Source organism: Nipponia nippon, unplaced genomic scaffold, assembly GCF_047370975.1.
Source record: "Nipponia nippon isolate SJK-2023a ecotype South Korea unplaced genomic scaffold, ASM4737097v1 scaffold_5, whole genome shotgun sequence".
Classification (NCBI taxonomy): domain Eukaryota; kingdom Metazoa; phylum Chordata; class Aves; order Pelecaniformes; family Threskiornithidae; genus Nipponia; species Nipponia nippon.
Genome location: NW_028262369.1, coordinates 31,046,958 through 31,062,827, shown reverse-complemented (window position 1 = coordinate 31,062,827; position 15,870 = coordinate 31,046,958). Strand labels below are relative to the sequence as shown.

Below are 15,870 nucleotides of genomic sequence, written 5' to 3'. Positions count from 1 at the left end.
TAAACTGGCCACCACCGTTAAAGATAACAAAAAATGTTTCTACAAATAGTCAGTGACAAAAGGAGGGCCAGGGAGAATCTCCCTTCTTTGTTGGATGCGGAGGGAAACATTGCCACGAAGGATGAGGAGAAGCCTGAGGTACTTAATGCCTTCTTTGCCTCAGTCTTTCATAGTCAGACTGGTCATCCTCGGGGTTTTCAGGCTCCTGAGCTGGGAGATGGAGATAGGATGCAGAACGAAGCCCCCGTTGTCGAAGAGGCGGCAGTCACCGACCTGCTCCTCCACCTGAATGCTCACAAGTCCATGGGGCCAGACGAGATCCACCTGATGATACTGAGGGAGCTGGCAGAGGAGCTTGCCAAGCCACTCCCCATCATTTATCAGCAGTCCTAGTCAACCAGGGAGGTCCTAGATGACTGGAAGTTAGCAAATGTGACGCCCCTCTAGAAGAAGGGTCGGAAGGAGGATCCGGGGAACTACAGGCTTGCCAGTCTGACCTCGGTGCCGGAGAAGGTCATGGAGCAGATCATCTTCAGTGGCATTATGCAGCACGTGCGGGACAACTGGGGGATCAGGCTCAGCCAGCATGGGTTTATGAAAGGGAGGTCCTGCTTCACTCACCTGGTCTCCTTCTATGACAAGGTGACCCGCTTAGTGGATGAGGGGAAGGCTGTGGATGTTGTCTACTTGGACTTTAGTAAGGCCTTTGACACTGTCTCCTACAGCATTCTCCTGGAGAAGCTGGCTGCTCACAGCTTGGATAAGTGCGCTCTGCGCTGGGTTAAAAACTGGCTGGATGGCCGAGCCCAGAGAGTGGTGTTTAATGGAGTCAAATCCAGTTGGTGGCCGGTCACGAGTGGTGTTCCCCAGGGCTCAGTCTTCGGGCCGGTCCTGTTCAGTATCTTCATTGATGATCTGGATGAGGGGATCGAATGCACCCTCAGTCAGTTTGCAGATGACACCAAGTTGGGTGCAAGTGTCAATCTGCTGGAGAGTAGGAAGGCCCTGCAGAGGGACCTGGACAGGCTGGATCGTTGGGCTGGGGCCAACTGTATGAGATTCAACAAGGCTCAGTGCCGGGTCCTGCACTTGGGTCACAACAACCCCATGCAACGCTACAGGCTTGGGGAGGAGTGGCTGGAGAGCTGCCCGGCAGAGAAGGACCTGGGGGTGTTGGTCGACAGCTGCCTGAACATGATCCAGCAGTGTGCTCAGGTGGCCAAGAGGGCCAATGGCATCCTGGCTTGTATCGGGAATAGTGTGGCCAGCAGGACCAAGGAGGTGATAGTGCCCCTGTACTCAACCCTGCTGAGGCCACACCTCGAGTACTGTGTTCAGTTTTGGGCACCTCACTATGAGAAGGACATCGAGGTGCTGGAGTGTGTCCAGAGAAGGGCAATGGAAGCTGGTGAAGGGTCTAGAGCACAAGTCTTATGAGGAGCAGCTGAGGGAGCTGGGGTTGTTTAGTCTGGAGAAGAGGAGGCTGAGGGGAGACCTTATTGCTCTCTACAACCACCTGAAAGGAGGCTGTAGCGAGGTGGGGGTTGGTCTCTTCTCCCTAGTAACAAGCGATAGGATGAGAGGAAATGGCCTCAAGCTGCGCCAGGGGAGGTTTAGGCTGGATATTAGGAAAAACTTCTTCACTGAAAGGGTGGTCAGGTACTGGCACAGGCTGCCCAGGGAAGTGATTGAGTCTCCATCTCTGGAGGTATTTAAAAGACGGGTAGACGTGGTGCTTGAGGACATGGTTTAGTGGTGAACTTGGCAGTGCTAGGTTAACTGTTGGACTTGATGATCTTAAAGGTCTTTTCCAACCTTAACGATTCTATGATCATGTATAATTCCCTCCTACCAATACTTCTAGTACTAGGATGCAGTGCTTTCCAGTTTGAGTGAGGGTCATTGTAGCAAAAGGAAAAGTTTTTCCACTGGAACAGTATACATAATTAATTTCATCAGATCAATAAGGAGCCTTGGAACTTAGATTAGGATGATGTTCTTAATCAAGCCCACTAGTGTTATTCAGTTGTGCTCTGGTTATTCAGTGCTCCTTCCCCCACCCCCCCCCCGCCCCCTTTGTTTTTAAAGAGGATTTTTAATTTGTCCTTACATGATATATTTTCTTACTTTTGTAAAATGGAAAGGGGCATTGAAAAATCACACAAGAAAAAAATGCATTTGTTAGTTGACCTACAGCTTTTTCCCCTAGAACATCCAACATTTGATGTTATTAACACTTCCCACAAATACTTGTTCTAATCTCAGGTTTCTTGAGGTTCAAGAACTAAAACAGTTTCATGTCTATTATTATCACAGGACGTGTGTCATATAACTTACTTAATGATGAATAAGCTGTTTATAACAAGAAACTCTTAATCTTACAACTCTGCAAAGTCAGCTACTTTCATTTTATTATTGCCTACTTGGTTAGAGAAGAAGCCTGATGGGTAAAGGAAGGGAGAAATAAAATCCTGACCATTTACAATAGCAATTTCCAATGAGAGCCAATAATCAGCAAAAACTCTCACGTCTACACAGCTCCATAGCATTCTGCATGCCAGTGAAACTCCTGAGCTAAGAGAGCATGAGGGAAAAGGAAAGAAAGTTGCTCACCACTCCAGGAACCTCCTTGTCCTTTCCAGAGTAGCACTGGTACTCACATACCTTCCTTTCTGTCTCCTGATAGTAAATTACCTCTATGATCAGATGTAATGGTTCCAGAATCGGATGCAATGGTTCCTTAGCCTTCTCTCAAAGTTTTCCTGATCTCGCCAGCTCTGTCATTGTATGTAAGGGTTGGCTTCGCCTAATGAGAACAATAAAAAGAGGTGCCTGGTCTGATAAGTAGCTTTCTTTTCCGCTGAAGTGTGCAGTGTCTGGCAGAATCCGTTCCTCTTCCATTCATTAGCTGACCCCTATGCATGCGTTTAGTGCATTTCTTTTCTGTATTTTTTTCTGTACTCAGTCATCATGCTCATCTCAGGAGAAGCTGCACCAGCTGCCCTTTCAGCCCACGGCAGATGAACTTCATTTCCTGACAAAGCATTTCAGTACTGAGAGCATCACCGACGAGGAAGGGCGCCATTCTCCAGCCTTGAGGCCTCGATCTCGCAGTCTCAGGTGAGCTTCAGGTTGTTTGTTGTATTTTTAAGACGTTGGACACATGTATTGCATTTCTGTGTGTGCTTTCAGATCTAAGAATAGTCATTTGTAGTTATTTTATTACATGTTTTTGAAATTCTTTTAATCAACATTTAACCCACCTTACCTAATCAGAAAGGATATTTTGTTTTTACATTTGATGCTGAGGTTTTGGATTGCAAAGTGGTTAGCATAGTCTGCTTTTGTATCTTCACAATAACTCTATGAAAACCTGATCCACAAGCGTCTTGGACTCAATCTATAGGATGTAAGTTTCCTTCAGTGAAGTTTCTTCTCAGAATTTTGCTGCATTAATATAAGGAAGTGGTTACAGTCACTGTTAATAACTTTTCCAGCAGTGCTTCTGAAGGGGCATGAAAACTAGAGTAGATGAAGTCAAAGCCTTAAATGGAATTGCACCCAAGAGCAATTTTGTAATAGTGCTGAAAACATTTCTCCTGCGTTAGCAGCGGAATAATTTTTACTGTTGCTTCAGAGAACTGGTTGTTCAAAGATAGCTATCCAGGGGTTATTTCCTTGTGCAATTGATTTTTCCATACTTAAAAACAGATGCAGCTAGAACTTCATCTTTCACAGAATTAGAGGATGACTGGTGTTCAAAAGGACCTCTGGAGGTCATCTTGTCCAAACCCCTGCTTGAGCAGATTGCCCAGGACCATGTCCAGCTGGCTTTTGAATATCTCCAAGGAGAGAGATTCCACAAACTCTCTGGGCAATCTTTCTTGCAGGTCTCTAACAATTATGGGAATAAATCCACAAACATTTTGTATCATGGCAAAAGCCTTAAGTTTTGCTATGCATTTGGTGCTGGACTAGGTAAACGAAAGTGTAGAGATGCATACCTCTAGATGCAGCATCTTGTGAATGAAAAAGGATTTATACAAGCAGGGGACAAAGAGGTAAAGTCTCCCTTCTGCTTCTCATCTGAGGGTGTCAGAGGTGGATATCACCTTTAAATTAATGGACAAGATTCAGAAACTCTGCCAGCTGGAAATACTGAATCAGTGTGCCCAGCTCAGGACCTAGGCCCGGGTTTATAATAGAAGGAAGTGAAACAGGCCAAGATAACAAAAAAATCCATGGTGAATATCATGTCATGGCAGAGCTGACATTTCATGATTATTTGTAATTATTTCTATGTTCTAAACTTCAGTGCAGGCTGCATGGTAATTGCATATGGATCTACTAAGTGTAGTTACACAGTAATCTACAGGAGCAGGTGAGTACTATGGGTAGTAGCACATTTAGCCCGTGATCTCCGCAAATTGCCATGTAGTAAAAGACTAGTTATATGATTTGTACTAAGTGTCTTTGAACAATAGTCTTACTTCAGTCCTCTTGCTGTCATTCTTAATGCTGACTATCGCCGAGTAGTGTAACTGTAGTAGTGCTAATTGTTTATAGATAAGACAGCTACTGTAGGTAGACAACACATCACTAAAGTAATTATTGTCCTTTCTAACACAGACATATTTCTATTGGCTTAATGAAGTAAAAGACACTCTTACTGATGCAAGAATGATATAAACAATAAAATGAAGAGCCCAATTTTATTTTTTTTCTTGTTAATACCAGTTATCAGCTTGCTGAGAATTTTACCTCTGTGAGCCAATTTAAAAAGCAAAGTTATATAGTTGGTTTATAATTTGTGACGAGACTAGATTAATTCAGTGTGTCATATAACTATGTGATTAATCTTCTTCCTCTCTTGAATGCTTTCTCTAGCTATCTCTGGTTTTCAGTGTGATAATGGCCAGCCTTATTGATATTCCAAAGCTTAGAATGAAGTAATTTGATTTTTTTAAACTTACTGTGCCTGATTTGTTTTTCATTTTGATTATTGCTAGTACTGTGATGCTGTGTGACTCTAAAGCACCCTTGCCATTACCAAGCATTCATACTGGCCCTTGGACCTCAAAGAAAAACTGATATGTCAATCCAACCAATTGGAGAAATGTTTGCAGGAGTAAATGCCCTCTTTGACAGAGGGTACTGTGTCCTTGTAAACAAACAAGTACTGAAATATATGAAGACGAGACCTTATTCACTGCACAGCTTGCTTATTTGTTTGCCCACACGATAGTTAGCTCACTTGGTGAGACAGTATTTTTACTTACTTAAAAAATGAAAAAATAAAATCTGAGCAGTTAATGTGTTGAAAATTAAGCAGGAATTCCCTAAAAATGTAGTATTTTCATAAGCATTTAATGGTCCCGTTTGATCAGCTTTAATGAAAAGCAGATGAACAAAATACATCAGACGTTTTCCTTAGTTGGCAGTCACAGCTTTATAATTTAAAAGACAATCTGATATTTATGACTGATTGTTATAATGTATTCATTTTTCATCCTTTATGACTGCAGCCTCTCTTTATGAGAGGAGCTGCTGTTTTGAGATGTCACTGTCAAATGCTGGGACTGTTGTTTTTGAAGGTCTGTGTAACCCAAGATTTTTTAGAAGGATCAGATGATCCTTTTATGCTCCTAGATAGAGGAGAGTATTGCCTAGATATAACTTTTGGAAAAATCTACTTCTTCAACTAGAAATGCACCATTTTCTTGTATCTAGCTACAAGTGTTCTGTTCATACAGAGCAGTCTTAATGATCAAACTGGATGAAAAAGTAACAAAGCCTACAGTCATGGAGGGTAGTGTTGGCTGATGTACACTGACGTATGTTGGTAGCACCTCCGTTGCTTGAGGTGTTGTACCAGTGTGGCTTGAAGATACTCATCACTTAACTAATCATGCCTTATTTGAAATCCCCCAAATTTCTACACCGAAGAAATGGCACTGCTTCTTTCCCAGCTGCTTTCCTGTGCAGGGGGAAGGAGGTAGCCCGAGACCAGTGGTGGGATCCAAAAGCGTGGCGTGCTTATAAAGCTGGTTGCTAAAGCCAGGAGACTGTTGTCTCATCCATTTCCAATAGATCCAGTACTCATATGCTAAATGAAAGAACGTATTTCCATGCGACCCACCTGCTTTGGTGCTTGCAGTGTGTCCTCAGTAGAACAGAATATTTCTTTATTACTTGCAGAAGTAGTTCCTAAGTATCATCTCTCAACTGTTCTCTTTTTTTTGTAATGCAGCCTTCAAATCCTTCAAGTTATTGACCAACAGAGAGATGCCCAGGCTACATTCACTTTGTTCTGAACAATCCTGAGCTTTACCTGAAGATCTTTTTTCCCAGGATTAAAATGCACAGAGAGTGTGAATTCTTGCACTAAACTTGGCATTGTTACTCTCTTTAAGTTAGAGAGATGCTGCCCTCCGTCTTTTCCCAGTTCTCTTTACTTGTCATCCTTTAGTGGTTGCTAACACGTGGGAATGTGTGGAGAATGTCAGAGATAAAAGTAGAGTTAACTAATAACGACTTCTTCAAGAGCTGCCTTTGTGCGTTCACTCAGCCCACAATCTGCCCATTTTTCTTGATCTCTTTTCGTATTTCAGGATAATGTTGTCTAGGGAAAAAGGGTTGAAGATTGTAGCAGTGAATTTTTATATAGTTGAAACAGATGAGATCATCCTTAATCAAATATGCTCCTTCATCTCTTTGCAGGGTAGTGCTTTTTAAATGCGGTCCTTCAACCTGACTTTCGACATTCTAGATCCTGCCATTAGGAGTATACAGAGACAACTCCTAGAAAATGCCAGTTGCCAAAAAAGGCTTCTGACAATAAAATACCCAAGATGGGAAGAAGGAATAGGTGTTGTGAAACCACAGCAGTGGCCCACATAGTCCATTTTTGTCTTAAAAATTGATCCTGCAGGTTGTGGAGCTCTGGCCTCTCACTGCACTTAAGCGTCAGATTTAACCACTTGAGTAATCTTGGTGGTTTCATCACTTCATGCTGCTGCTTTCGGAAAGTGCCAATGCCACAAGCGGCAGAGGAGCAGGAGGTGCTCCCTGCAGAGCGGGGATTCACGCAGCCGCAGATCTGCCAGAGAAGGATAATAGTTTTATATTCTGAAGCATAAGGCATCTACTTCATTTTAACTACTTTATAGATAATGCTGGTCTCGTTGTTTTCTCTCTCAAGACAGTGAGTTCTGTGAACTTGATTTAAAAAAGTTCTTCAAAGTGATTGGTTTTACATTTATTAACTTTTGGCTTCACTCACCATCTTTATGGTTTTTTATTATGAGGAAAACTCAGTATTCTTATTTGCCCTCTGTACTGCTCATTACTTTAACTTTCTAGTGTTTTCTGTCTAAAGCAGTCTCAGTCTTTGTTGGCATGCATAAAAAAACCTGAAGTATTGGAAAGAGCTAGTTGCAGCCCCTGTGTAAGTCTGCAGAAAAAACTCATTAGTCCTTACTTTCAAAGAGATTGCGGTTGAAATGTATTCCCTTTCCCGTAATGTTCTTTCATATCTATACATATATATTATAATTGTTATTTATTAATTTATTATTTATATTTATATATATAAAAACCCACTTACGTTCATAAGAATGTGTCGTGGTTTAACCCCAGCCAGCAACTAAGCACCACGCAGCCACTCGCTCACTCCCCACCAGTGGGATGGGGGAGAGAATCAGAAGGGTAAAAGGGAGAAAACTAGTGGGTTGAGATAAGAACAGTTTGATAATTGAAGTAAAATAAATTAGAACAGTTCAATAGGCAAAGCAAAAACCGTGCACGCAAACAAAGCACAACAAGGAATTCATTCACCACTTCCCATCGGCAGGCAGGTGTTCAGCCATCCCCAGGAAAGCAGGGCTCCATCACGCTAACGGTTACTTGGGAAGACAAACGCCATCATACCCAATGTCCCCCCCCTTCCTTCTTCCTCCCCCAGCTTATATACTGAGCATGACGTCATATGGTATGGAATAGCCCTTTGGCCAGTCTGGGTGGGCACCCCCACCCCCCCCCAGCTGTGCCCCCTCCCAGCTTCTTGTGCCCCTGGCAGAGCAGGGGAAGCTGAAAAGTCCTTGACCAGTGTGAGCACCACTTAGCACCTATTTAGCAACCGCTTAGCACTACTTAGCAAGAACCAAAGCTTCAGTGCATCATCGACATTGTTCTCATCCTAAACCCAAAACACAGCCCCATACCGGCTACCAAGACGAAAATTAACTCTATCCCAGCTGAAACCAGGACAGAATGTCACTCCTAGTATAAAGGAGGGCTGAACTGGAAAACAGTTCAGCGATGCAAAACCAATCACAAATAGTATTTGTCTGCAGACTAAATGTAGCTGAAGCTAAGTGTTTGTAAAAATGAATAAAACGATCAAAAAGTATGTAGACAAACTCAGAAATTACTTTTCAAAGTGCTTAGTGAGAAAGGCTCTTTACTGTTCTGTTTCACTGCTTACCTGTTTCCTAAGAAGAAGAATTACTGTATATCCAGCTTTGCCTCACGTTCCTTTTTTTCTAGCAGCACTAGAATAACTGCCCAGTGCAGACTTTCTGTGCTGTTTGGTTATGATTATGCAGGAAGAAGGGTCCTTGAATAAATACTGAAAAATAATCTAATTTTTCCACATTATTTCCTCCATGGTATAGATTGTTGTAATTCTGTGGAAAACTGTATTTCACTATTGTTGTGCATGTTGCATAAATTCAGACTTTAGCAGATGGCTTCTGCTCTGCTGAGGTCAGTTCTCTTTTGGTCATTGTCCTGTCCAGAAACAGGATTAGGCCCCAAGGTCTAATTGTTGGGGTCTGTGTGAAGCACTGAGTCATATTTGCTCTGAAGTTTGATGGACAGATGTAGATTGGCCGTATTTGCTTCTGCTTTATTGCCTCTTTTTTCAGGGGGAGTTTTCTGACTTACTTCTAGTATTAATGTAATTTGTATGAGGTCAAAGTTTTGTATATTTATTTCTTGGGGGAAGAGGAAGGCCCACGCTCTGCTTACCTGCAGCAGAAGGTTTAATTAGTTTCTACTTCATACAACTTTAGCTCTCTAGTTTTAAAATTCCTTATTTTGTGTGTCTGGAAATGACAGAAGATTAAGGCCTATGGTTTTAATTTTCCTATGGACACTGACTTTGGGAACGTGCTGTAAATACATCCTAATTAAACCTTTATGTACAGGGTAAAAGCAGAGGGGGGAGCACAGTGCTTTTAGCTTCTCTGCTTTTTCCTAATAAATACAGCTGTCACAGTGAAGGAGAAATTAGGTATTCATAAACATCTCAATTTTATTTAGTCACAGTTAAACTAGATTTTGTAAGATTTAAGTTATTACTATAAATGCTACTCCTTGAAGTGGCTGTCTGTAAGCTATTTTCACCTTCTAGCATCAGATAAAGACACGTGAGTTTTGACAAGTTGAAGGCTAGAAACCTTTGCGGGAGATAGATGTCACTGAAAGTCTACCACCACATCATTTCATAAAGTGGAGGGAGGGTGAAGAAGGGGAAGAGAGAGTAGTTTTTCATTCTGCTGTTAAGCTTAAGGGGACGGATATGATTCTTCTAATGTCTGCTCTGCTGAAATGAAAAACTCACTGACAGTAATCATTTCTTTGACCTACCTATCTGCACCAAGAAAAGAGAAGCAGCCTGCTTTTTGTCTTAAAATGTTATGCACGTGCACAGTATGTGTCCTCTGTTTTACAGAAAATAATCTGTTCCTTTGTGAGGCTTGAAATGCTAGACTGGTTTAGTTCTGTATGTGAAATTTTTGGTGCTAGATAGATGTGTGAAGCTTTTGCATTTGAAAAGCTGTCATGCCAATAAAATGTTTTAAACTCCTTTTTCCCTTTTTTTTTTTTTTAAATTTCCTTACGTTCTCCCTTGGTGGTGTTCAGTTATCTGTGCAGTCCTGGTTTCTTTTTCACCTGGTTGTGTCTCAAAGGTGCTATAAAGTAACCAGCAGTGCCTGGCAGCTAGCCTTTGGTTGGTTAGTCAGTTATCCATCTAATTATTTCTGTAGTTCCCCAGGCTAAGGATCAACATAAAAAATTATGGTGCAGTATATTATGTTGCAGTGTTGCTATAGTCAGCTAGACGTTTAATTTGACCTGTTATATTGGGCAAATTTTATTTAGAATGACAATTTGAACCTTGATCCCAGGTTTTATCTGGAGTTGTTTGGATGCTCTGTCATTTTAGGTGGTAAAAAGTGGCATTAATCAGCTTCCAAAGATGAGAGACAAAACTGCCAATGCCCAAGGAAGCTAAGGGATTATAAGTGTTTACTTCCCTGCCCATCAGTAGACTCTGGTGCAAAGACATTACTTTGTTTCAGAATCATAAAAAACAAAAGCAAACCCAATAAACTCCCATATCATTGTGGCTCTCCTTAAGGAAACACTACATCTGCTGGCAGGGCAGCTCAAGTAGCATGATTTCTGCATAGCCCTTAATTTCCTGTATCCATATGAATAAAGTGCCTTGAAAGCACGAGGCAAAACCCCTCATGTTTTATTGTAGCCCTAAGACAGCAAATACTTCAGCATGCACAAATTTCGGTAGGACTACTTTAGTGTTAAAATGAAGTATGTATGTGCCTCCGTATTTCTGTAGTTAGTATCAAAGGGCTTATATATATCCTTGTAATATATACCTCACTTAAATCACACAGAGAAATAATACATTATAGAAAAATAAATTCTTCAGTAACTATGTTCACCAAGTTCTTCAGCTCCCTATGAACTGCCAGTAAACAACTGTCATGTGTTTGTGTCAGATTGTTTGGTCTTAATGTAAAAAGGATAAAGACAGCAGGCTAGATGTGTGGGGGAATTTGCTGCTAAGTCTGAAATTTAAATGTTCTCACCCTTATTTTTATTATGTTACACAGTACATATGAATATAAATGTAAGTTTCTTTTTTAAGAAAATTTTCGTTGATTAAAAATAGCTGTCTACCAAGCTAGGGGATATATTTTCTTCAAAAAAGAGTTAATGAAAATGTGGTTTTACTTGGTATCCAAAACATCCAAATCAGTTTTTCTTCTTTAACATAAGGATTCAGTGAGAGATTTAATCTGAAGTGCATTTTCCCAGGCTGAGGGATAAACCTTAATAAAAACAAGACACAATGTAATTCATGGAATTCCAGTGCCAGGCATGAAAAGAGATTGGTATTGCTATATTCCATGGGCCAGTGAGTTAAATTTTCTTTGAATTGTAAATATATGTTCCCAAAAGAATGTTTTTTCCTTTAAATAGGTTAGCAGCGAGGTAGTAACCGTAATGCATTCCAAGTTTAAAATGCATTTATTCCATTTAGAGAGATTCATTTCATCCTTCACTAGAAAGTTTAAATTGTTTGAACTCATTCAAGATAAAATTGTATTTTTTGACGTGGAGAAAATATTTTTAGCAATATGTAGTACTCCTAAAATCATAAAGACAACGATCATGTAAGATGCCAAATAATTGAAGCCCTTGCTTGTCTTGAACATTGAAGCAAGGTAACCAGAGAAATGAGATCCTGTAGGCGATCCTGTAGCTAGGGATTATCTGCATTACCTCACTCCGGCTGTCCTCAGTGGCAGAATGAGTCAGAACATTGCATACCATCAGATGTGATGAAATGAGATGCAACTCTTCTCTGAAGAAAATACCCAAACAGTAATATAAATGCAGTTTGTCAAGATTTAGTGTCCTGTTTTTTGGTGTGCCTTGAAGTTGCTTGCTAACCTATGCATACATGCATATGCATCCGTGGTGTAACATGCCTCAAGGGAGCGCAGTTTTCATAAAAGTATTCTGTTCCTATTGCTTGCGGTATTTATATATAAGATTTAGCTGAATAACACTGCTTGTGCATCCCTCCTGTAGTTTGGTATTCTTCAGACAAAGGAAAGCAAGTCGTCTCAAGTTTCTTGTTTCATTTTACTCTGCTCCTTTCTGGCATTAGAGACTCCAGAGATAATAGTGGTTTCTTTCTGAGCAGGGCTGCTACCACTGCCATGGAGGGCAGCAAGAGAAGGAGGGAAATCACAGATGTACCTGCAACAAATGCACTGGGTTTTTACATGCTTGTGTGTTAGGGCTTGCATTCACTGAAAATAGGTGGGTTTCTGCCTGACTTCATGTGAGGACAGGAATGTTGGCAGTTTTCAGATGACTATAGACTGCCATTGCTTGCTAGGATTTTCTCTGAAGTTAAGCATCTGCCCATTACTGAAGTGAAGTCAAAGCTTTGGAGGGGCTACAGTCAGCATGGCAGCATTGTGACCAGCACTGGATTTCGGAGAGTTTTGATGTGATATCTGTAAATGACAACGTACTTTCTTTTCTGTTCTAGCCCGGGTCGCTCCCCAATTTCCTTTGACAGTGAAATAATAATGATGAACCATGTGTACAAAGAAAGGTTTCCAAAGGTAAGGAATCACTTTTTGAATAATGCACTCAATGAACTTGTGACCAAGCTCAGAATTAATTTGTAGTGCTCATTGGAGAAGGAGCCCAGCTGTTACATCTCATTTCCAAGCAGTGCAGTTTGCTGAGAGTTTGAAGCTGCTTTTTCTGCTTCATCTGTTAATTCTGCAGTAGAAGAAATAGATTGAATGTATAGAGAGATTCAGATGGAAAAGGATGAAAAGATTTGTGTATTTGTGTATGTATTTCATATGTGTTCCGATTAATTTTTGTTGTTTGCTCATGTGTACATAACTTTTGCCTATATGCTATTTTTATTCTCAGCAAAATACTATTGTATTTTGGAATATTTTTTTAAGCCTCGTGGATTTTGGAATTGCAAATGTGTTACTTTAGCACCCTACTTGTTTACGTTTTAAGTTCTGGAATAGTAAAATTTAAAAGTAATTTCTCTTTATTCTGTACTCGTAGGCCACAGCGCAGATGGAAGAACGGCTGGCTGAGTTTATTGCCTCTAATGCTCCAGAGAATGTGCTTCAATTAGCAGATGGGGTCCTAAGTTTCATTCATCATCAAGTTATTGAACTGGCCAGAGATTGCCTAGATAAATCACGTGAAGGTCTTATTACTTCTCGGTACTTTTATGAGCTGCAGGAAAACTTGGAGAAACTTCTCCAGGATGTAAGTCCTCTCTGGAAAGTAGAATATATTACTTTGATTGAAACTTTAAACAGTAAGACAGAGCTTTGATTTTAGGAGAGACAATGTGGATTCCAGGGGAAAGGCAGCGGGTGGGGGTGTCAGGAGGTCTGAGTTGTTCCAGTCTGCTGTTGATCTACCACAGGCACGTTTGAGCAAATCACTTCACCTGTGTACTTCCTTTGTACAAAAGTTAAATATGCATATGAGTAAGTCAAAGGCAGTCTTTACCGTTTATGAAAATTGGGTTCACCCAGATGAAGGAAATTACTGAACTTTTCTTTCATGTACTTCGAGACTCTGAATGACTTATTAATTACAATAGTGCCTTCAAGGAGTGAAAATACCATAGTTTGTAGTGTTGCTATTAATTTTTCATAGAAGATTTTCTTGAGCTGAACTTAATCCAGTTGTGGGTTTTTTAGTACTTCGATGTGTTTTGTGGTGTTCAAAGCATATGAAAATACACAAGGGGGCACAGTTTTAATGCATGCTCAGTATGCTTCAGCTACTCATTAAAATCTGCTTTTTTCCTTTAAAATGAAAATAATATGAAATTCAAAAAATCTCTTAGAATTTATGCTATAGCTGCTGTGAGGAGTCAGTGCAATTACCAGTTGCTGGGTCCAGACCTCCATTTGGGAATGTCTTCCTAAGCTTTGATTTAAGGAGATAGCAAGCTGAAAACACAGGATTTATAAAGATCGCAGTCTCAGATAACAAATATCATGGAAACACCTAGAAACAGAACACCTGAAATAATTTATTTTCTGTGATTATTTTTAATCTATTTGGTGAAGATGTGTTTATAAGTCATTGATGAGTTTGCCAACGCAGTGGCATGAACTGCACTAGTTTGTACCCCTTTGCCACTCTTTCCAGACATTAGAAAATGGCAGATGAATAAAAATACTATATTAATATACAATTATTGTATTAAAAAACTTTGTGAAAACTGCAGAATCTTCCCCTGTATCAGCTAAAATCTTTGGCTACCCCATTTATACAAGTGTGGCTGTAGTTTCCCTGATATTTATTATGCGTGGGAGAAAAATGACTCATGTTTGGTTTTGTGGCATTCTGCCTGGATGTGGAATATAATTTTGACAGATCAAGAGAGGTAGGGAATATCTTTGGAGGGCCTATATGGTTGTCTGCCTATGGGATATTAGTAACCACTGTGGATGCATTTAATAGTAAAAAATGTGTTTCCTGGCTGTCGTGGTTTAACCCCAGCCAACAACTAAGCACCACACAACCGCTCGCTCACTCCCCGCCCCGGTGGGATGGGGGAGAGAATCGAAAGAGTAAAAGTGAGAAAACTCCTAAGTTGAGATAAAGACAGTTTAATGGGTAAAGCAAAAGCTGCACACGCAAGCAAAGCAAAGCAAGGAATTCATTCACTACTTCCCATTTGCAGGCAGGTGTTCAGCCATCCCCAGGAAAGCAGGGCTTCATCATGTGTAACCGTTACTTGGGAAGACAAACACCCCAAACATCCCCTTCTTCCTTCTTCTTCCCCCAGTTTATATACTGAGCATGACATCATATGGTATGGAATAGCCCCTTGGCCAGTCTGGGTCAGCTGTCCTGGCTGTGCCCCCTCCCAGCTTCTTGTGCCCCTGGCAGAGCATGAGAAGCTGAAAAGTCCTTGACTAGTGTAAACTCTGCTCAGCAAGAACCAAAACATCAGTGTGTTATCAACATTATTCTCATCCGAAATCCAAACCACAGCACTATACCAGCTACTAAGAAGAAAATTAACTCTATCCCCGCTGAAACCAGGACACTGGTAAAAGTGGTGTACTTTGGATGCTGCGCAAGAGTTTGACCATTGATGCCACCATACGGGGCTGGAAAAAACTGCATCTAGTCAAAGAAATTGTTGGGTATTCATAGTCTTTAAAAGAGAGCAAAATGTTTCTGGAGTTTGAAAGTGGGAGCGTAGCCTTCCTGGGCAGGATAAGCATCACCCAGCCATTACTGCTGGGCCCAGCGACGGCTGGCTGCAGGCTGGCAGAGGCACGTGGGCAGTCCTGCGTGTGCAGGGCCGGCACCCTCGGGCTGGCCGTGAAAAGGGGAGATGGAGGGATTTCCTACAGCCAGATGAGCATGTGCCAGTGGGTCCACCTTGTATCTCCAGAGTCTAGAAGCAGGGTATTTGCACACGTCAGCTATGAAATAAGGGATCAGGCCACTTTGGGTGATGGTTTGGAAGTTGAAAAGATTTCCCTAGAAGTGGGTGTGTATGCTCGACAAAATAGCTTGCATTGCAAGGGGTGCAAGGGGACTACAGTGTGTTTACTGCTTCTGGTAGCAGATACTTGGAGCTTGAAATTCTCCCACTCCCAGACTTTCCTCCTCTGTGTGTGTACAATGATTTCTCATACCACAAGGAATTAAGAAAGCAATACATTGGGTCTGGCCACTTCCAGTCGGCACTTTCAGGCCTGTCTTCTGGCCTGACGAGGTTAATCAGGATCTCGAGAAGGTGTGGGTTAGATAAATCTGCTTTTTCCTTTCCTCACCCCTCCCTCAGAACAAATCCTGAAAACACACTTCTTAAGTGTCCTTTTCCCTTTGATTCTACATGCATTATACTGCTATTCCTAAGCACAGGGAAAGATGACATTGAACTGTTATTAAAGAAGATACGATGGTCATCTCTGGGTTTGTTCAGGAATTGACATTCAGGGCTAGCTTTGACCTCTTCCTCCTTAA

The 15,870-nt window shown here is 41.2% G+C and overlaps 1 protein-coding gene across 11 annotated transcripts in view; it reads left to right on the top strand.

Moving 5' to 3' along the window:
• MAST2 (microtubule associated serine/threonine kinase 2) overlaps positions 1–15,870 on the top strand; it is a 227,590-nt gene that overhangs the window by 175,348 nt on the left and 36,372 nt on the right. For 9 of the 11 annotated variants that reach the window (XM_087733138.1, XM_087733142.1, XM_087733139.1 and 6 more), the window contains 4 exons: positions 2,966–3,120; positions 4,316–4,381; positions 12,377–12,452; positions 12,922–13,131. In XM_087733138.1, coding sequence (XP_087589264.1) covers positions 2,966–3,120; positions 4,316–4,381; positions 12,377–12,452; positions 12,922–13,131 — 507 coding nt within the window. The remainder of the gene's footprint in view (positions 1–2,965; positions 3,121–4,315; positions 4,382–12,376; positions 12,453–12,921; positions 13,132–15,870) is intronic. The other 2 variants (XM_087733137.1, XM_087733136.1) reach the window with 1 other exon arrangement.